Source organism: Grampus griseus (genome assembly GCF_964374135.1).
Source record: "Grampus griseus genome assembly, chromosome: 11".
Taxonomy (NCBI): Eukaryota; Metazoa; Chordata; class Mammalia; order Artiodactyla; family Delphinidae; genus Grampus; species Grampus griseus.
In genome coordinates, this window is record NC_139005.1 from 12,320,982 (window position 1) to 12,344,294 (window position 23,313).

The window sequence follows — 23,313 nt, forward strand, 5'->3', positions numbered from 1 at the left end:
AATCAGCTTCTGTCTGGTGGCCCATGGTGCTAAGGTTTTGGTGATCTTTTCTATGGGAGCAGTAACAGTGGCATCTGGTATTATCATTTCTGCCTGGCACTGTGCCGTTGTGTCAGGCCGGGCTTGTGGAAGATCTCTGTGGCCAAGTATTGGTCGTGAAAGGTTTGGTGGGGTGAAATGCCCCAGGGAAACGTTGCACATGCTGATGTCTGGGCTACAGCAGCAGCCGTCTTACTGGTCTACCTACTCTTGTCTCCCTCCCTTTCCACCTGTCCTGCACACTGCTACCTGGCAGTGCCTCTTAATTCCAAAGAGTTAAGTATATTTTGTTTTTACTGCTCGATAAGGTAATGCATGCTCTTTGTAAAAAATTTAAAGTATTATGTAAATGAAAGTAGAAATCTTAATGTAATTCTACCTCTGAAGAGAAACACTTTTGTCAATTTGGTATACATTCTATTATTTTTTTGCACATATACCAACAGATATATGTTTTGTACTTTTAGGTTTTTTTAAACATTTTTAATTTAAAAAATCACTGCTGTGCAGGTTACTTACTTTCACTTAGTAATGAATCATAATCAGTTTTCCGTGACAATACTTACTGATCTACCTCATTCTTTTTAATGGCTGGATCATATTCTGTATTATGGATTTGCTGTGTTTCATTGAGCTGATCATAGATCTTGGTGTCATTTGCAACAATACTACCATAAATACCTTTTCATATTTGCATTTGCATACTCGTGTAAGCATTTCTATGGGACATATACTGTATGCTGATTAATTTTTAGTAAATACTTCTTTAATTCTGTTACAGCCCAGTTTGGAAATTTTCAGTGGCTCTGATCAGTTTTAGGATAAAGTCTAGAGCAGTGCTAATAGAAATATAATGTGCAACACAAAGTAATCAAAAATCTTCTAGTATGCATGTTGTAAAAAGTAGAAACAGGTGAACATAATTTTAATAACACTTTATTTAACCAAATGTGTCCCACATATTATTTCAATTCAGTATGTAGTCAGTATCAAAACATAGCTAAAATGATACTTTACATGCCTTTTTTGTACTAAATCTTTGAAATCTGCTGTGTATTTTGTACGTAAAGCACATCTCAATTTTGATGATCCACATTTCAAGTTCTCGAAGAGTTACCTGTGGCCAGTGGCTACTGATGGGCTAGCACAGATCTAGACTCCTTAGCCTGGTACTTAAGGAGCTTTACAGGTAAGCCACTGTCAATCAAATAGAGCCAACCTGCATTTGTTCCTGGTATTCCTGTTACCCACAAACCTCTTGTACTTCCTCTATATTTTTCGTGAAGTCTGCCCATCACTCAGGCAGGGTTTCTCAACCTTGGCATTATTGACACTTGGGCTCAGATAATTCTTTATTGTGGAAGGTGGTACCATCAGTCCTGTGCATTGTAGGAAGTTTACCAGCACTTCTGGCCTCTGCTCACTAGATGCAAGTGGCAGTTTCCCACCCGAAGCTGTGACAACCAAAAATGCCTCCAGGTTGAGGGCCATACTTCAGGGCCAATTTCAAATCTCTGCTTATCCATGAAGGGTTTTTTTCTGGCCAACTGGATGAGCCTACTCTAACCTACCCTTCATCTGAACTTGCCTTATTGTCCAGCCAGTGTGGTAAGTATGTTATAGGGAAAAAACATGTAGCGGTCAAGTTTGAGAAGTGCTGGATTAAAGAAAATTCCAGAGGTTTCTTAAATGTGGGCTTTCTTGTAGAGTTTAATAAGCTACTGTACCTTCTGCATCTCCAAGAGAAGTTTTCCCATCTAGCATGTCCCGAACTTATTGATCATTGTCATAGACATTTATCCTTTTCTGCTCTTCAACAACCAACTCACATCCTCTTATTGTTGGGAGATCTCCTAGTATGTAGACTCGGTTGGGTCTACTACAGAGGAAGGAGTAGATCTTTCCTCTCCTACCGGGCCCCACAGTCACGCATGGGTCAAGTACCGGATGTGTTTATATGGACTTGGGGCCCCGAGTGAGTTAAAGATGGCAGTGGTGTCCGGCAGCAGCCGCTGGTGGCATCTTGTCCAGACTGTTGCTCTTAAACGCTGGCATTATTCTTCCAGCTTTTGGCTCTCTTTGGTTCCGTCTGTTTTCTGAGCTTATTCTTCTCTCCTCCATTATCTGAGTTCTTAATATCCTTCCTTTTTCCTTTTTTGTTTCAGTCAGCAAAGTCAGTTTTCATCATTTTTCAACTGAAAGATTCCTAACTGATGGAACCTGTGGGATCAGTTGGGAACCGCTGGTTGAAAGCATTGCTTTTTGCTCTCATGTGTGGGCTTACATTTTGTATTATTCACTTCCTTTCCTCCCCAAGCTTTTTCAGGAGAGGAACAACCTATTTACTGCCATCGCGTTCCCCACGCCGTTTAGCACAGTGCCTGTACTGAGGAAACGCTAAGCGGAGAGGCTGTAGGACTTGCGCGTGGGCACTTCGTTCCACCAAGGATTTATGCTCGTCTAGCTGCATAACTGCAGCCACCAACTGCTGCTAAGCTTTTGAGGCTGATAACCAAGTGATTATGGGCATCCTGGGAACAAGTGGAGCTGAAATAGCCAACTGAGGACTGGACCAAACAGTATTTTAGGTGCCACAATAAACGGTTGGGTTCTCCTTTCAGTGTCCAGAGTCACCTGCTGACAATAGCTAATAAATCGAGGAGTATGATTGACCGAAGGAGGCAGCTGATTACCAAAGAGCAGCAATAGTTGAGAAATGGCTGATGTCTCAAGGAGGGATGAAGGATAAAAAGAAAGTGAGGAAGCTTTAAAATCCTGATGTGACACTGCTGTGCAAAGCCAGGTGCAGGAATGCACACGCCTTGTCACATGAACCCGAACTATCTTCCGCTCTGATGAGGTATTCTGAAAGAGTGATATAACCCATGTAGCTGGGGATGCAAGACCGCCTGATGGAAGAGGAGTGTAAGCAGAGGATAGACAAGACTGGTGCAGAGGAAACCAATCGGCAGATCAAGTTGGCCTTCAACTTGGTGCCAGCAGTCTAACGGAAGTATTTCAGAGGGTGTAGTAAACTCATCACTCACCTGGGCTTGGGTTGGTAACCTGAAGAATGGTCTGGCTGGTGAATGTATGTGGGTCGGGCCTTAGAGATTTAGGAGCAGAGTTGCTGTGGGGAGATATCATAGTAGCAGGGCTTTGTGGGCCGTGGCCATATATGCTGCTAGGTTGCTGCTGTTTTAGTTTCTGGACTGTCCGTCTGGATTCTAAGGACTGCGCTTACACAGTAGAATGTTAGAAGGGTTGGCTAATGCCCAGTGGGGACATGGATGCCTGGAGGGCTCACCCAGGGTGTACTGGATGCTAGACTAGACCTTGGGAAGAAGACTCATTCCAGACCCCACCTGCTGGAAAGGATGAGGCTCCCAGTACAGTCTCTGTCTTGTATCTTTATGGCTTAGGATCTGGGCAAGGCTGAGTCTCCTCACTTATGTAAATTGAGTATCTTCTTAGCTTGGCTGGATCGGGCATATATTGACCTTCAGGGCTCCTTTTTTTTTTTTTAACAAAGATAACCAGGGCTACGTTCGAAAGACTAGACATGATGGAGTTGATACTTCACCAGTTTCAGTGTCTGAGGTAAAAGGTAAATTTCCTGTGATGCAAGGGGTTTATTGAGCACCTGTTTCTGTGCTAGGCACTTGTAACTGATTCCTGGGAAGTTGCAAATTAGAATTGAAAATAAACAACACAGAAATAATAGACATCTGGGTGCCTACAGTAGGAAGGGGTTCTCAGTAATAGACTCTGGGATTAAAAATGTACTGCACAAGAAAGGGGTGGGGTGGGAGGAACTGGGAGACTGGGATTGACACATACATTATTGATACTGTGTATAAAATAGACAACTGATGGGAACGTACTGTATAGCACAGGGAACTCTACCTCATGCACTGTGGTAACCTAAATGGGAGGGAGGTCCAAAAGGGAGAGGATATCTGTATGTGTATGGCTGGTTCATTGTGTTGTGCAGTGGAGGCTAACACAACTTTGTAAAGCAACCATACTCCAATAGAAATTAATAAAAAAAATGTACTGCACAAGTGCATATGAAGAAATGACTGGAGACGACACTAAGGCAGAAATTTGGGTGGTACAATTAAATGTAAAAACCCAGAAAGAATGAGAAGTAAAAACACAGGAAGTTCAGTTTTTCTTTTCCAAATTTGGGCAAGTCTCTAATGAATTATCACAATTGATTTTTCTCCTTTGAGAACAAAGGTGAAATCAAAATACAACATAAACCTCCTTTCGTGGAGTTGTCATTGGTGTTACACGTTTTAGGAATATTGTACAGAAGTACAGGTGTGTCCCTGCAGACAAATGGAAGTGATGGAAAGGCTATGAAGTACATTTGCAGGGAAAACGATCTCTGTCCCCACTGAGACTTAAATAGGAAAAATAAGAATAATAAAAAATTGTGAGAGGAGTATTTGAGAGCAAATTTATAACTGAAAGGAGGGCCTGAGAGCCGCCAGAATGGCGCACTAAGAGGAACACTGGGGTTTTCTTCTCGGGAGAGTTTTTGGAAAGGAGTATCATCACCTTCCAATTGTGGCTTCACGTCACGTCTGTTCTCCCCAAAGGCCCGTGTACTCGAAACCCCTCCTGGCCCCGTAAGAGAAGCTTCTATGATCCTGATGAGATTGTGTGCCTTAGAATCACTTCTCCTGGAAAAAAAGACGCTAAAGGGTACTCGAATAAAATATTAAAAATGGTGAAGGACATAACAAAGGCCAGTCAGTCCTTTCTTTTCCCCAGACCCCATAATAGGAGAACAAGGGTTATTTGATGAAATTAAGGAGTAGCAAATTAAGTGCTAATAAAATGGGATAGTCACTTATATAATTCATTACCATGGGAGATCACAGAGGCAAATTCTGTGGCTGGATTAACTATGGGGCTGGATGATTTTTTGACCACTAAAGATATTTTTAGCCGTGATACTGGGGGAGAAGTAATCCTGTTACATTCTCCCAGAGATGGTTTGCAGGGACCTCTCTGTCAAGTGGTGTCTGAAATGTGTGAGAGCAGGCCTCGTGGGTTCTAACCTTTGGTGAGGAGTTGTACTAAAAATTAGTTTTTAAGGGGAATGTCCTCAGGTATTACATTCCTGTCTCTGTCCCAACTTCTCTTGTGGAGATCCAAAAGCCTTTAATTAGAAGCAATTGGGGTACAGAGTTTCATTATACAAGATGAGGAGTTCCTGGAGATCTTTTGTATAGCAGTGTGACTATAGTTAACAGTGTGCTCTGTTGTATACTTTAAATTTGCTAAGAGAGTAGATCTTAAATGTTCTCAGCATACATAAAAAACAAAAAGAAAAAAGGATACAGAAAATGTGTGACGCAATAGATGATGTTAATTAGCTAGACTGTGATTTCACAGTGTGTACATTTATCAGGGCATACACCTTAAATATTTACTATTTTTATTTGTCAACTATACCTCAACCAGGCTGGGGGGAAAAAGTAAGCAGTAAAAAAAAAACAAGAAGCAGCAATTTGGAAAGACATCGCCCAGATCATTTCTGGCCTTTGGGAACCCTTAGTTTATTTCTTGAATGCCACCCGTGTGTCAGGTACCTTGCTTGGAGTTTTAAAAATCTGTTGGGAATACGAACATCTGGACAAATCAGTGCCATTCAGAAGGCACTAAAGATGGACTGTAAGTATTGAAAGCATGGAAGCACAAAGAAGCGAAGGAGTAGCTCAACCTGTGTAGTTCAGGGAAGGTTCACAGAGAAGGTGGCAAATGAATCGTCAGGATAACGGAGGGCATTCTAGGCGGAGGGAGCAAACAGCACACACAGGTCCAGAGACAGAACACGATGTGACGTGTCAGTGAGCTCCCAGGAGTTTAGGAAGGCTGTGCCTCAGGGTTAGGCGGGGTGGAGAGGGAGAAAATGGCACGTGAAGGAGGATGGAGCCCGATGGTGAAGAGTCCGAGGATAGCCTGAGACCTCCCTCCTGCAGCAGGGCCTGGGGGTGGGGAGGGGAGCTTCTAGGAGGTGTCATGTGGCTGATTAAGGACCACACCTCAAAGCGTTGCCCTACCGCCTAGGCTTCCCTCTTTCGGCCACTGTCAGCAGTGGCTTGGCGGTCAGACTTGTATTTCACGCCACTCCTTACTTCAGTAATTTTGACTGTTGGCAGGGAAACAATCTTTACCAGGAACCTAATCACCATTATTAGTAGTGTTTTTTGTTTGTTTGTTTGTTTGTTTTTTTGCGGTATGCGGGCCTCTCACTGTTGTGGCCTCTCCGGTTGCAGAGCACAGGCTCCGGACGCGCAGGCTCAGCAGCCATGGCTCACAGGCCCAGCCGCTCCGCGGCATGTGGGATCTTCCCGGACCGGGGCACGAACCCGTGTCCCCTGCATCGGCAGGCGGACTCTCAACCACTGCGCCACCAGGGAAGCCCCATTATTAGTAGTTTTTTTTTTTTAAAAAAAGCCTCTCCAGCCTTTGGGTAGAGAGGGCTTGTTACAGGTCTTAGATAAATTGGGATGAGTCTAGCATGTCTGCCTGGTCTGACTCTCTTGGGCTCTACCTAGACCCAAATCAGTCTTTGGGTGGAGAAAAAGAGGCAGATTTCATGTCCCTGACCGTAGACTCCCATTTCCTCTGTGAAGCTGGGTCAGCAGACAAGCTGGAAAACATATAGTGTCTTCAAGGAGCAGATGGATTGAAACATTAAAAATCTGTTTTGTTACAAGATTTTGACTAACAGAATAATTTAACCAGAAAAAAAAGCGCTCAAACTTTGTTCCTTCTTCAGTGATATTTATTTATTTTTAATTTTTAAAATTCTTTTTTTTTTTTTGGCCACACTGCACAGCTTGTGGGATCTCAGTTCCTTGACCAGGGATTGAACCTGGGCCATGGCAGTGAAAGCTGGGAATCCTAACCACTAGTCCACCGGGGAACTCCCATTCTTCAGTGATACAAGAATATCATTATTAATCACTCAGACTCTAATTTGGAATTTCTATACCGTTAATATTGATAAGAAGAATTGAATGAAAATGAGAAAATGTCTTTTGTAGAAACTGGTTTTCTTGGGGTCTTATCTTTGAGGTGGATGCAAATACTTTATTACTATTATGATATGTGTTATTACGTAGTACAGTATGCATTCAGCAGTTTTCTCCATCACGTTATAAAGAATTGTGTAATTGTGACATGTTTCCTAATGAATCACCTTTCCCACAGCAGTTTTTTTTTTTTCTTTTTTTAAATAAATTATTTTTTTATTTTTGGCTGCATTGGGTCTTCGCTGCGGTGCGCGGGCTTCTCATTGCAGTGGCTTCTCTTGTTGCGGAGCACGGGCTCTAGGCAGGCGGTCTTCAGTAGCTGTGGCTCACAGGCTCTAGAGCGCGGGCTCAGTAGTTGTGGCGCACGGGCTTAGTTGCTCTGCGGCATGTGGGATCTTCCTGGACCAGGGCTCGAACCCGTGTCCCCTGCATTGGCAGGCGGATTCTTAATCACTATGCCACCAGGGAAGCCCCCCACAGCAGTCTTTTAAGGCTCTTTTAAGATGATTCTTCAGGAACGTGAGGTTGCTAGAGAGATACAGAAATGAGTTTAGTTGTAGAAGATAAATGGGTGTGTGTCCAGTTTACTATGAGGAGGCCACTTTTGTTACAGAGTGTCTGTGGGTGAAGTTGAAATGCACATGCACCAGACACTATGGTGTTAGACACGCAAAGACGGATACGATCATGGCTCACATTGTCTTAAGTACAAGGGACAATTTTACGACTCCTTGATGAAATACAAGCTCTGTAGTAGAGGTCTACCCAAATGTTAGTTCTATCTGGGAAGCAGGCGGTGGTTTCACAAAAGCTAACATTTAGGCTGGGTTTAAAATAGAAATTACAGTCAACCAGAAGAGGATGGAGGGTGGAATACAGGTAGGAGAGAGCATTTCAAAACAGAAGAAAAGAGATGTTTCCCGGAATTTAGAACAGCTTGTTTTTTCTTTTCCCTCTTCTGACTTTTGTTATGTCAGTGCATTCATTTCTTTTTTTTTTTTAAAATAAATTTATTTATTTATTTATTTTTGGCTGAGTTGGGTCTGTTGTTGTGTGCGGGCTTTCTCTAGTTGCAGCGAGCGGGGACTACTCTTCGTTGCTGTGTTCAGGCTTTTCATTACGGTGGCTACTCTTGTTGCGGAGCACGGGCTCCAGGCGCGCGGGCTTCAGTAGCTGTGGCTCACGGGCTCTAGAGCGCAGGCTCAGTAGTTGTGGCGCATGGCCTTAGTTGCTCCGCGGCATGTGGGATCTTCCCGGACCAGGGTTCGAACCCATGTCCCCTGCCTTGGCAGGTGGATTCTTAACCACTGCGCCACCAGGGAAGCCCCAGTACACTAATTTCTAATACACTTTGAAAAATTCTCCCTTGAGGAAAGAATGGGCTGTATCCTATCAGCATCTAGTAGTTATTAATTTTATCAGCAAGGATTCCTTTAACCCCCAATATTAATTCACCTATGTGTTTATTAACCATTCATTCTCCTGGACTGGACACTCACAAATAAGTCTCTGCTGGCAGAAGTGAGGCCCGTGGCATGAGTAGCACATTTTCCTCCGTTGTTAGACATATCTGTGTAATGAATCAGTACAGGTTCTCCTAGTTCCAAATGTACTTGATTTTACACGAAGTAGGCCTTTTCATGGCTGGGCTTCCTTCAACGAGGTTATTTATTTGTAGTTCAGCAAAAAAGAAATATAAGGCTTAAAAGAGCTTTGCTACTTAGTGATAAATCTGTCCTTTCAAGGACCATGTAAAAGCAGGTGAATATGTTTAATAAAACTTTTAAAGTGTTCTTCTTTTGCCTTTAGACCTTAGCTGGATCTCCAAAATACAAGTGAATCAACCGGCAGTTCTGAGGCATGCAGAACAAATCCAGGCCCGCAGACCCGTGAAAAAGGAGTGGCAAGTAAGGGTTCTTCTTGAGAATTCTCTCCCTGTCGTTTACAGCCCTGGTCTCTTCCCTCAAGGCCACGAGATTGAATTTTGCTCAAGATGCATCTCAACTTAAAAGATTGCAGCTGTCCATGACTTATTTTCATAATTCATATATGATGATGATGGGTTGGAGAAAGATAACACATTTATCCAAACAAGTTAAAAATCTTATCACTCTTGAGTAGCAAAGCCACAAATGAATTTGAGGCATCTTTATTCATGAGTGAATTAAATGGCATATTTTGTCAATGTATTTATTCAGTTTCTTAGACATACCTTCTTTGGTTGGCTTCTATTTTAATTTTAAAACCGTAACACCTAAACCTGGCGTGTCCGCTGTTGAGGCCCTGAGGTATGAGTTGACCTTCTTTGACCATCATGTTTACCATACTAATTAATTTTCCTAAATCATTTTTCAAAATTCGAAAAATGATGTTTCATAAAGTACTTGTGGTCAGCATATTCTTCAGTGTGTACCAACGACAGATGTGCTATGCATCTCAGGACTAAAAGGCATTCAGAGTTTATTTCACAAGTGATTGAATCCTTTAGGATGACAGGTCACATTTTGCTCATCCTTAGAAATAATCTGATTGAAAAGATAAAAGGAATTCATCAGAATGAGTTGTGAAATATGAATATTGTTTAAAAATTATAATTGGATTAAATTGAAAAAAAACCAAAAAACAAAGAAGATGGAGACTCTTTTTACAGTGTCTCATTCCAGACCCCAGGCTGGAGGTAAAATGTACGATAGAAACTCTTGTTCCCAAGTTCTCCCCTAGCGGGTGGCCCTCTGAGGTTCCTTGTGAATGAAATGGAAAAGTCACATGTGGGGAGACTTGATCTATTAGGGATTTCAATTTGGGTTACCTATGGGAGAAAAAACATTTATAAGCTATTTTCTCCCTTTTATTTTATTCTATGTAACCTTCATCTTGTTGGTCACTCTTGAGCATATATCAGAACATATGCCTTAGAACAGCATAGACAAGAGATTTTAGCACCCATATGTGCCTAATGGTTCTTTACTAACTAACTGGGTTGGAGATGAATTATTTTTTTAAACCTTGTTTTTAACTTTTCTTCAAACCAGGCTGCTTGGCTCCTGAAAGCTGTTACCTTTATAGATCTTACTACACTTTCAGGCGATGACACATCTTCCAACATTCAAAGACTCTGTTATAAAGCCAAGTATCCAATCCGGGAAGATCTCTTAAAAGCTTTAAATATGCACGATAAAGGTAACGTGTAGTCTGTCTGGTGTTTACCGTTTTTACAATAACAGTTACTAAATCTAAGAGGACTTAAGATTCAGCTGTTAAAATGATGGTAGCAATAAAATCCGTGATAGAATTGTGTACATAGAGAAATAATTGAGATTCTTCTCTGAGAAACAGCAGAGGAAGAATCTGAGTCTCATTTTTAGGTCAGTTCTTTCCCATCATGGATTAAAGTTGCAAGTATTGAGTTTATTTTTCTTTCTAGTTCTTCAGTTTTGGAAGTTTTCTATCTAGTGACTCTCAAATACTGATTCTGATTCCCTAGCCACATATGAAAAAGCCAGTCTCATTACTTAATAATCACACCTCATACATAAAGTATTTTCTGTGAGTAAATGAAATGCTTTTGAGAGTAAAATACAAATGGGATATATTGCAAGCTTGTATATTACGTTAGATCTTTTGAAAAAAAGTTATACTCACTCTCTTCGTATACATGAAAGAAAAGACTTTCTAAAGTTGCCGTAAGTTTAGAACCTTAACATTTTAGAAATGGAGGAGATTTTAAGAGTCGATGCCCTTGTTTCTAAGTGAGGAAACTTGAGACCTGGAAGGCGAAATGATATTTCCAGGACAATGTGTGTTGTTACTCAATGGGCTTGTTTTAGGAATCAGATCTAAACCATGAAGGGATCCTTCATGGTTCCCAGGTGCCTGTATATAATGAATGCAGCTAGAGATGCTGCATTGGCCCAATGCAGGTATTTTATCCCAAGTAGTTTGTAGATAACTTATAGACCTAAACAAACCTACAGCTTTTGAAAAGTAGTATTTTTCTTTTGAGTTGACAGTAAAACACCTACCATTTATGCCACTTAAAAGCAACAGCTTTGTATGAGTCCTATGTTATTGTTTTACAGTGGCTATTTGATTTTTCAATTTAAGATCTTATTCCTCAAAATGAGGGCTTCAGATCCAGATTTTATTATTTTCTGCAAAAGAGGGAATAGAATTAGGTAAATGTCGTTTTGCTAAACAGGTGTAACTTGTTTTATTGCACTTTGCAGATACTATGTGTTTTACAGATTGAAGGTTTGTGGCAGCCCTGCGTTGAGCAAGTTTATCGGTGCTGTTTTTCCAACTGCATTTGCTCACTTCATGTCTCTGTCACATTTTGATAGTTCTTGCAGTATTTCAGACTCTTTTTTTTTTTTTTTTGCGGTACGCGGGCCTCTCACTGTTGTGGCCTCTCCCGTTGCAGAGCACAGGCTCCGGACGCGCAGGCTCAGCGGCCATGGCTCATGGGCCCAGCCGCTCCGCGGCATGCGGGATCCTCCCGGACCGGGGCACGAACCCGTGTCCCCTGCATCAGCAGGCGGACTCCCAACCACTGTGCCACCAGGGAAGCCCCTCAGACTTTTTCATCATTGTTATATTTGTTATGGTGATCTATGATCAGTGATGTTTGATGTTACCATTGTAATTCTTCGGCATTTTTTAGCAATAAAATATTTTTGAATTAAGGTATGTACTTGTTTTAGACATAATGCTATTTCACAGTTAATAGACTACAGTATAGTATAAACGTAACTTTTATATGCACTAGGAAACCAAAAAATTCCCGTGACTCACTTTATTGCGATATTCGATTTATTGCGGTGGTCTGGAACTGAACCCGCACTATCTCCAGGGTCTGCCTGTACTACCCTGTAAGGTTCACTTACATTTTTCTTCATCTGCTGTCCTGTTTGAACGCTGTAAAAACCTGGATTTTATTATCTGCATGGAATAAAACAGTTTCATTGGATCAAGGCCACCAAGTTTACTGTTTAGGAATTTTTTTACAAATGGCACTATGTTAACCTCCAAGAACAATGTATCAAAAGTATTTTATTCCAGTGCTTGCTTTGGCAGCACATATACTAAAATTGGAACGATACAGAGATTAGGATGGCCCCTGTGCAAGGATGACACGCCAATTCGTGAAGCGTTGCATATTTTTTTTAAAAAAAGAGTTAAACATAGAACATGGCACCATAAAACTCCTAGAAGAGAGCATAGGCAAAATATTTTCTGACATAAATTGTACCAATGTTTTCTTAGGGCAGTCTCCCAAGGCAATAGAAATAAAAACAAAAATAGACAAATGGGACCTGATCAAACTTGCAGGCTTTTGCACAGCAAAAGAAACCATAGAAACAAAAACAACAACAACAACAAAAACAAAAACAAAAAGACAAGCTATGGAATGAGAGAAAATATTTGCAAATGATGCAACAGACAAGGGCTTAATCTCCAAGATATACAAACAGCTTATATAACTCAACAACAGAAAAACAAACAACCCAATTGAAAAATGGGCAGAAGACCTTAATAGACATTTCTCCAAAGAAGACATACAGGTGGCCAGTAGGCACATGAAAAGATGCACACCATCACTAATTATTAGAGAAATGCAATGAGGTTATCACCTCACACCAGTCAGAATGGCCTTCTTCAAAAAGTCTACACATAACAAATGCTAGAGAGAGTGTGGAGAAGAGGGAACACTCCTACACTGTTGGTGGGAATGTAATTTGGTGCAGCCACTATGGAAAACAGTGTGGAGGTTCCTCAGAAAACTAAAAATAGAATTGCTGTATGATCCAGCAGTCCCACTCCTGGGCATATACCCAGACAAAACTATAATTCAAAAAGGTTCATGCATCCCTATGTTCATAGCAGCACTATTTACAATAACCAAAACATGGAAACAACCAAAATGTCCATTGACAGATGAATGGATAAAGAAGATGTGGTACATATATACAATGGAACACTACTCAGCCATAAAAAAGAACAAAATAATGCCATTTGCAGCAACATGGATGCAACTAGAGATTATCATTCTAAGTTAGAAAGACAAATATTACGTGACATCACTTATATGTGGAATCTAAAATATGGCACAGATGAACCTATTTACGAGACAGAAACAGACTCACAGACATAGAGCACAGACTTGTGGTTGCCAAGGGGGAGGGGATGGGGGAGGGAAGGATTGGGAGTTTGGGATTAACAGATGTAAACTATTATATATAAGATGGATAAACAACAAGGTCCTACTTTATAACACAGGGAACTATATTTAATATCCTGTGATAAACCATAATGGAAAAGAATATTAAAAAAAAGAATGTCTAGATGTGTATAACTGAGTCACTTTGCTGTGCCGCAGAGATGGGCACAACATTGTAAGTCAACTATACTTCAATTAAAAAATATAATAAAATTAAAAATATATATCTATTTTATTCCGTTACGGTGATAATGAGAAAATGATCCACGTTGTCAAGAGCCAGAAGGGAATGTGGAAAGTAAAAGCCTTTTAATTTGTTGCAGCATCGTAGGGGAATTATTTTTTCTCTCATTTTGATTTCTGCCAATGTTGAAGTATAAATAATAATTAAAAGCATATTGTGTGACTTGAACTTCACATAAACTAGGCTGTTATGATTTCTTTCTTCATAGGCATTACTACAGCTGCCGTTTGTGTTTATCCTGCCCGGGTATGTGATGCAGTGAAAGCACTAAAGGCTGCAGGCTGTGATATCCCAGTGGCATCAGGTAAAATTTGTGGCTTCTGTTGTCGTTTAATCAACATGTTTCCCGTTCTTCAACTCAGACACTTTGGAGTAGTATCTCTATAGTTTTATTCTATGATTTTAATTAGTTTTATATATTTAATTGGTTGTATTTATCTATTATTTTCATATTTATTCATTGCCTGTTGAGTAGCAGACATTATATGTATTAATTCCTAAGAATATAGAACTGTATCTCTGTTCTTAAAGGAAACTTATCTGTTTAGGAGGAATAGTCAAGTTTAAAAAAATATTGTAACACAGGACATGTACTATTATTTATATGTAAAATATAACAATAAAGACATGCAGAAGGTACAGTTGTAACCCCGAGAGGGTAGTGATTTATTCTGCAGAGGTTGACGACCCTCAGTGGGTAGGGGGATGCTTCACAGAGGAGATAGTAAGACCCCTGCCTTGGGTCTTAAGGTTAAGGAAGAGTTTAGAGAGTTGATAAGCTAAGGAATGGCGTTTTAGACAGAGGAAGTAGCACGTGTGAAGGTGCAGAAGCACAGTTCAGGGGACTGAGTGGCCTTGTAATTGTAGGGCCCTGAGGTAGGACAAAGGCAGAGCTTGGGAGTTGAAGCTGGAGAGGCAGATTGGGGTCAGATCCCATGGGGAAACCATACCAGGCCGTGGCATCTGGGTTTTATTTTGGTGACGGGGAAGATACCAGAAGATGCTAAGCAGAGACATACCATGGTCCGCTTCATGACATAGTTAAGTTAGGGGATGGTAGTGGACAAATTATGGAGGGGTGAAATGGAGTTAGTTAGACTCATCACGGGCCACATGGGAGATGACGAGAGCCACCCCCAAGCCTGAAAGGTAAAGAAAAGAGAGTGTGTTCAAGAGTTTTTGACTTAAGATAGATGTAGGGACTTACCTGGTGGTCCAGTGCATAAGAATCTGCGCTCCCAATGCAGGGGAGCGATCCCTGGTCAGGGAACTAGATCCCACATGCTGCAACACAAGGCAGCAAAGATCTGGCACAGCCAAATAAATAAATATTAAAAAGAAAAAAAGATTACTGACTTAAGATAGATGGAGTAGGAGAACGAGGCATGAGGGAGGGAAAAGTCTTACTAAAAGCTTCCCTGTATGTGTGTGTGTGTGTGTGTGTTTACATATGGATAGATAAATATAAAATTAGATTCTCCTTTTAAACAGTATTAGAGGAATATCCTGGTGCTTTAAAGAAGGAAGCTAAGAAAATCATTATTTTATTAGGGATACATCAAAAGAAACAGGCTATACAGTATTTATATACAACCTATTTGTGAAGATTCCCAGAGTATTTGTTAGCTAGCTGCACCTTTATCACCCTTCATTTTTCATTAGCCTCAGTCAATTCAGCTTTTCCTTTATACAACAGGGAAACATGCTCTCCTCTAAGGTAACAGACCCAAGGAATTTAATAACATCAAGGAAACATGAAAGGTTATCTCTAGACACAGGAATGGAATTAATGATTAGCATGTTAAAAATGTTAATACTTTTTCCAAAGTGTCATTGTGTGTTTATTTTCCTTTTATTTATGCGTGGCCCTGCTCTTCCCAGTTTACCCCTGCCCCAGTTTTGTGGGCGAATTAGGTGCTTTTCCATCGTGCAACATCTCCCCTTTATTCTCATCTGCTTGGCTGTTCACTTTAAAATGGGCAGTGGGAGGAACCTATATTACAATTTGGTTACAACAGCTCTAAATGGGAATGAGTAAATCATGACAGTGATAGCCAACTTGGTCATGAGTAGGATCCAGAATTGACTAGTGTCCATCAAGACAGGGCTGTAGCTACTATCTTATGACTTTCACTTTGACGGTGACATATCTTCTTAATTGCTATTTACTTAAAGCACCCCCATGAGCATCTCTGTAGCAACTTAATTTCAGGTCTTCCAAAGGATATAATACTAATATTTATCCTAACGTCAGTACTATATAAAATTGCACTCAGTTTCTTTACACTTCACTTTGCAAGGTAGGCATGAAGTTCTGAAGTGTCATTCATGCTTTGGTCTAAATGCTAATTTTTTTGGTCTGAAATTCTTTGTTGAGATACTGACCAATTGAAATTTGTCTCCCTGCCTCCCTCTCTCCCTCCTTCCCTCTCTCCCTCCCTCCCTCCCTCCCTCACTACCTTCCTTCCTTTCTTTTTTTGTTTTCTTCTTTCTCTACTAGTGGCCACTGGCTTTCCAGCTGGGCAGACTCATTTAAAAACACGATTAGAAGAGATCAGATTGGCTGTGGAAGATGGAGCTTCAGAAATTGACGTGGTAATTAACAGAACCTTGGTGCTCACAGGCCAGTGGGAAGGTAAGCGCACACACATCCTTACCCAAGAGGGAGATTTGGTTCTTCCCTGGTCAGTCAGATGGCAAGGATCTGATAAGAGGCAGCATGGCGTGGAAGTCACTGTTCTAGATTACAAGTCCCTAGATCAGAGGGTGAATTAAGGAGAAAACTCGACCAAGATTGCTCATCCTGCCCACCTGCATGAACTTTTTAGATCCCTTTAGGTGATTAGTTATTTCCATGCAGTGGATTATTAACTTTTATTCTATTCTCTACTGTTTTGCTACTCAATACAAAAATCACTCCAGGCGAGTCTTTTATGCAGAGTTTATTTTAATATGATGGAGGAAGCTTCCCTTTTTTATGTTAATCTTTGTGAGTTTGGAGGATGTGGGATTATTAATTAGTCTGCTAAGTCTGTTTTTACTCCTGTTCTTGAACGTAGCTCCTCTGGGTATTATTACGTATTCACCTTCGAGATTCATGATTTACTATCATGTCAGTTATAATAGGGCATTTCCCATTCCAGTAACAAGCTATTATTTTTTTGATGGAATTGATTTTACCTCTGCCTTAAATGTATTTTGTATACTTAGAGATTGTTGATAGCTAAAATAAGTACAATTCTGTATTTCAGAAAAATCATTGTAACAAGTAGTTTAAGTAAAAATTTTTAACACAGTCATAGAATTAAGCCAGAATAACGTGTTGTCTCTTTAGATATGTGAATATCAAATAATTGGCGTATTTTATTCTAATTACAAAGGTTATACCTTCTCACTGTTAAAAACAAAAGTTCTGACCAGTAATAAAGAAGTGGATGTTCTACATAATCTCATCCTCTACAAATAACCCTTGATAACACTGCAGTGCACAACTCTGCAAACTTTTTTCTCTTCATATACACACATGCAACTCCCATCCTTCTGTTAAGTTTAAAATGAAAATTTTTAAAAAGTGAAAAAATTAAAATTAAAAATAGGACTATATTTAATGTATTTTTTCTTAACCTACCTATCGGTCTTGCCAATATCTCATGGATATCTGTGACTCTATCCATCAATCCATCTATCTCATCTTCTGTAAATTATAATTCCATTGTTCATCCATTAAGAATTGCTTTTGGTTATAGAGCAACAAAGATTCAGTCAGTGGTTTAAATGCTCAAGGATTTACTCTCTCACATGAAGTTGGGAAGTAGGTGTTTCAGGGGTGTGGTGAAATACAAAGTTCTTGGAGACCTGGACTACTTTTATCTTCCACTTCCAAAGAGCGTGGCTTCCATCCTCATACTCAAGGACACTCCATTGTCTGTGATGGCTTTTGAAGCTCCAGCTTTTACATTCATCTCCCGGACAACAGGAAATAGGGGCTTGTCCGGTCCCCAAATCTCACACACCATCTTTGCTTACACCTCATTGGCCCTAAGTGAGTTCCATGGCCAGGCTTGGCTGCAAGTGAAGCTGGAAAAGGTAGTCTTTTGGCTTGGAATATTAGCTACATTCCCATACATTCTTTTTTTTTTTTAAATTTATTTATTTTTGGCTGCTCTGGGTCTTTGTTGCTGCATGCGGGCTTTCTCTAGTTGCTGCAAGCGGGGGCTACTCTTCATTGTGGTGTGCGAGCTTCTCACTGTGATGGCTTCTCTTGTTGCAGAGCACGGGCTCTAGGTGAGCGGGTTTCAGTAGTTGTGGCACACGGGCTCAGTAGTTGTGGCTCGTGGGCTCTATAGCGCAGGCTCACTAGTTGTGGCACGCGGGCTTAGTTGCTTTGCAGCATGTGGGATCTTCCCGGACCAGGGCTCAAACCCGTGTCCCTTGCATTGGCAGGCAGATTCTCGACCACTGTGCCTCCAGGGAAGTCCCCCCATACATTCTTAATATGTTAGTTGGTGCACATTTCTGTGCCTTAACGGAAAGGAGTTGGCAGGGAAAGAGAGTGGGCTGCGTGAGCCAAACAGGATGCGATCATAAAAAGCCTCACAGCAAAGGTTGAGGCAAAACAACAATAACAACAGTGTTTAAATAAAAAGGTTTATGAAGTCAGAAGGCACAGCTGTCTGTTCAGCTATGAGGCAGGTCATCTCAGAGATTCCAGTAGCCCCTGGGAGCATCCCTGTATTCAAGGAGAATCCAGTCACACAGCAATTCTGAAGGATCTAGGAAAACAAATGTCAGGCCATGCCCATTGCCTGATACTCCCATCTGTACTTACCAACATCTTTTAAGCCTTGCCAGGTTTAAATTCTTGACAGTTCACAAATATCTTTTTGTGCTTTTGATTTTTGATCCTTTTCTTATAGTTCATGTGTGCTTTGGGCAGTTGCAATCATTCTTAAATGGCTTATTTGAAGTAGATGTCCCTTGTCCCTGTATATTAATTCTGCTTGTCTGTTCCTTGTCATAGATTTCAGTTAAGATTTAAGGCCTAGAGTAAGAAAAAAATGAGTCAGCATAATAACTTAAAACAAATCTAGAAATAAACTCTATGTCATTTAGTTGGATAAAAAACTATGTCCTTTATCTTTTATTAAGTAGTTACAGATATAGAAGTATAGTTTATATTATAACTTGTGCTCTTGTCTCTAGAATACTACTAATTGGAAAATAAAATACAATAGGAGATGAGATTTGATGTAATTGCCTTTCCCTTAATGAACTAGAAATGGTTGTTTTTAAGAACTGATAATTTCCCAATAACAAACATTCATGCAAAATATAATAACACATCTTTGTCCCAGACCATACTTTTCTATTAACTCTTTTTATGGTGTTAATAACCTTTTGACCCAAAACAAATTGAAAAGGAACATTTAATACTAGAAATTTAATTCTAACTAGAAAACTGCAAATGTCTTAGGCCTTTTTTCACTGCAGTATTTTATCTTAATTTCAGTTCTCAATTTGATTACATATTGTATTTTTCGGTGTCATGTTTTAATATTAGCTCTTTACTAAAATATGAGCCTAACATTGATTTCTTGGAATTTGCTGATGGAAGTGTCTGTGAGGCTGTTGCACCTTCTAATCCAGGCTCCTCTTCTCTGTGCACTGAGGTGTGTAGGACACTGGTTAAAGCACAAAAGAAAGAATCTTGTTTTCTAAACCTGGCCATTCAGAGTGTATCTTGTGACCCTTGTGTATGGTCACAAGGGTCCACAGTTTAGGGTATGAACTCAAAGGGGAGACTGGAGAGGGCTCGTATTCCTCTTCTTGGATTCTCCTTGACGACCATTTAAAATCTACTCCCTCAAACTTGTAACTTTTCCACCCACCTTGAGGCTCCTTAAGTACTGGCAGACAACCTACCTGCTGCTTCTCGGGAAAGGTAGAATCTGTTACGCAGGAACTTCTCGGTGTCCTTGCATCAAATCTACTCCCCTTGCTGCTCCTCTTCTCCTTCCTCCTGAATCCAGTCCCTGGGCCGTGCTGTGGCTCCCACCTCCTCCCATAGTTTCACAGCCTTGGGCCTTTTTTTTTTTTTTTGCGGTATGCGGGCCTCTCACTGTTGTGGCCTCTCCCGTTAAGGAGCACAGGCTCCGGACGCGCAGGCTCAGCGGCCATGGCTCACAGGCCCAGCCTTTCCGCGGCTTCGTTGCGGTGTGCGGGCTTCTCATTGTGGTGGCTTCTCTTGTTGCGGAGCACGGGCTCTAGGCACGCGGGCTCAGTAGCTGCGGCTCGCCGGCTCTAGAGCGCAGGCTCAGTAGTTGTGGTGCACGGGCTTAGTTACTCTGCGGCACGTGGGATCTTCCCGGTCCAGGGCTCGAACCCATGTCCCCTGCATTGGCAGGCGGATTCTTAACCACTGTGCCACCAGGGAGGTCCCTATCCAAACATTCTTATCCAGTAAAAAAAAAAAAAAAAAAGCCTACATGTCACCATTCCTCCTCATCCCCAGCTGAGTCTCCCTTTCCATTCTCCCCTTTGTGGCTGAAATTCTTAAAAGAGCCGTATGTACTTGTTTCTCTTGAATCTGTTCTTTCCAAGATAACAATGCCCTGTTATTTTGCTATGCCCGGGAGATACTCTTCAGTCGTTTAGCTTTGTCCTGCAGCAGCAGCTGACACAGTGGACCGTTTCCTCCTGGAAGCACTCTCTTGTCGTGGCTTTGGTGACCCTGCTTTCTTCAGGTTTTCCTCCGTGTTTCTGAATACTGCTGCATCTTGTTTGCAAGCTCCTCCGCTTCTTCTGTCATCACTCAAGTTCTGTCCCAGCAAACTCTCAGACTCTGCACACTCTCCCTTGGAAACCTCCTATCCTCACTGATTTCGGCTGTTCCTTGTGCTGAGGACCAAACCTCCAGAGCATGGAACCCGCATCTGTCTGACTCTGGAATCCGTGTTCCATTTCCCCACCAAAATGATTCCCCATGAAACGATGCTTTTCATCGATTAGTTTCACATAAGCAGACATTCAAATTCAGTGAATCTTGACCAAAGCAGAGTTTTAGCCACTTTAGAAAGAAGTTCATTAAAAAATATTTACATTTCCCCGACTTCATTTACACTTTCTATTAAATACAGTTTTTTCTAGATCATTCAGAACTATTGTAGCAGTGATTATAGGCACCTCATTTTATTTCACTTCTGTCTGTTGCACGCCACAGATTTTTGCAAATTGAAGGTTCGGGGTAACCTCGTGTCAAGTAAGTCTGTAGGCACCGTTTTTCCAACAGCATTTGTTCACTTCATGTCTCTGTCACATTTTGGAAATGCTCAATATTTCAAACTTTTCCATTATTATTATTATATTTATTATGGTGATCTGTGATCAGTGATCTTTGATGTTACCATTACAAAAAGATTATGACTTGCTGAAGGCTCAGATGGTGGTTAGCATTTCTTAGGAATAAAATATTTTTTAATTAAGGTATGTACATTGTTCTTTTAGACATAATGCTATTGCACATTTAATACATTAAACTATAGTGTAAGCATAACTTTTTTTTTTGCATAACTTTTATATGCACTGGGAAACTGAAAAATTCAAGTGACTTGCTTTATTCTGATATTTGGTTTATTGTGGTGGTTTGGAACTGAACCCGCAGTATCTCTTGAGGTTTGCCTGTGTATTATCCTGGAATACAGTGACGTTCTTAGGGGCTACTGAAGTCTCCAAGGTGACTTGCCCCATAGCTAATGGTCCAGACTGCTGTGCTTTTTTTTGGATTTTGTATCTTTTTATTTAAACATCTTTGTTGTTGTTGTCGTGCCTGGTTCCTTTGCTGTTAGGCTTTTTACTGTCAGCTCGTTATACTGTCCTTCCCTCACTCCTTTCCATCTGGGTACAGAAACGTGCACCATCTAACTTATCGCTCCGGACAGTGGTTTTAACTGGATAGGGTGTGGAATGTACTGCTGGTTCTCAGAATTATCTGACAGATGTTTTCTGATTACTTGCCCCAGCTCCCTTCCTCACAGAATCTAGCACATTCCCCTGAGTATGTGTACTATCAGGATTGGGGGTTGGATGTAAGGGAGGAGTAAGATTCTACACTGAAAATCACTCTAGGTATTTTAATTCCACCCCTTCTTCCCCTGCCATCCCATAGTCCTAAGGAGAAGCACTAACTTGGAGCATCTTTTTTGTTTGTTGGTTTGTTTTTAATATACTTCTGGTTCTTTTTTTTTTTTTCTTTTTGGCCCTGCCAAGTGGCATGCGGGATCTTAATTCCCCAACCAGGATTGAACCTGTGCCCCCTGCATTGGAAGTGTGGAATCTTAACCACTGGACTGCCAGGGAAGTCCCCCAAAGCTTCTAGTTCTTGATTCTACATAGTTTAGGTGCCGCGTAATCGAAGCATTGCTGGATTTACATATTGATTAATTAGTACAAATCATATCTCCCATGTGTTGCCATTTATTTAATGGCAGTTAGCCGTGAACAGGAGGCTCTGCAGTTAGCCGTGAACAGGAGGCTTAAGGAACAGCGTTACTATGGTGTGTTTAGCCAGAAAGACATCTACTTCTGTGCTCTTGGGCGGATGGTTCTCCTCTCCCTGGGAAGACTGTGCTCTGAGATGAAGAGAGCAGCTCTCCTGTGCTGTACCGGGAGAGAGAGGGGGTACCTAGCTGGCCAGATGGGTCAACTGTCATTGGAGTCACAGACCCAGAACATACCCAGAAGGGATACATTGTGGAGGAAGAAGGGGGGTCACTCTAGGAGACCCGAAATAGTTGGTCTGTGCAGGGTCTTTGCATTAGACAGAACTTGGTTGGAATCCTGGTGCTATCGTCAGTAGCTATTTGCTCTTAGACAAGTTGCTTAACTTCTCTGTACCTCTGTTCCTTCTGTGTAAAATAGGAATAGCGGTATCTACTTCATGGGGTCATAATAGGGATTAAATTAGATAATGTACGTAAATTGGTTATCCTGTTGCTTGGCCCAGATGAATCCCTCCTTGCCAACTGCGGTTTCTTCTCTTTCCCCCTCTTCCTCCTGATGAGGATAGTATGTTGTCAAGGGAAGTATCGACACAGCACATGCATTGAGTTAATGAGGAGGAACTCACACGGGTTTTAGTATTTATAATTTTGCCAATTTACACTGAGTCCTTGGGCAAACACTTCTCTCTGCCTCCATTTAAATAAGCTACCAGTGAGGGGATAAGACGTAAGGACTTCTGCAGTCTTTTAGAGCTACCACGGCCTGTGATTTTATATTTGGTGTTTTCATTGTCTGTGTATATTATTCCAATGATAAGGACTTGTAATACGGTATTTTTTATGATGATATTGAAGTTGACACCTCAGTTGCGTTCCATAAACAGTTCTTTGAAGAAAGAATTCACCAGAAGAGGTTCATCATCTTATAAACCTTATTGAGCAGGTTTTGAAAATTAAATGCATTCCATGTTCTGTAAATATACAAAGGTGTTCATTTTTCACTTTTTTATGACCTCTCTCTGTCTGCTGCATATATTTACCTAATACATTACCAGTGACATGGAAATGCTATCAGATTCAAGAATCTTCCAGGACCTTGAGCTTATTAGGACCTAGAACTGGCTTTACTAGTTTTTGGAAACCCATTCCACACTGGAGCACCAGCACACATGACTCCAGAGGTGGCTACTTCTGTGACATTTTTCCAGCATTGTGTGTTCTGGAAATACTGTTCGTCTTCTGTATCCAGAGCCTCACGTA

The 23,313-nt window shown here is 41.0% G+C and overlaps 1 protein-coding gene across 1 annotated transcript in view; it reads left to right on the top strand.

The window, feature by feature from the left end:
• The window catches only part of DERA (deoxyribose-phosphate aldolase), a 113,265-nt gene that overhangs the window by 33,448 nt on the left and 56,504 nt on the right, over nucleotides 1-23,313 (top strand). The window contains exons 2-5 of the mRNA XM_082665770.1: nucleotides 8,904-9,001; nucleotides 10,127-10,274; nucleotides 13,764-13,859; nucleotides 16,056-16,190. Coding sequence (XP_082521896.1) covers nucleotides 8,904-9,001; nucleotides 10,127-10,274; nucleotides 13,764-13,859; nucleotides 16,056-16,190 — 477 coding nt within the window. The remainder of the gene's footprint in view (nucleotides 1-8,903; nucleotides 9,002-10,126; nucleotides 10,275-13,763; nucleotides 13,860-16,055; nucleotides 16,191-23,313) is intronic.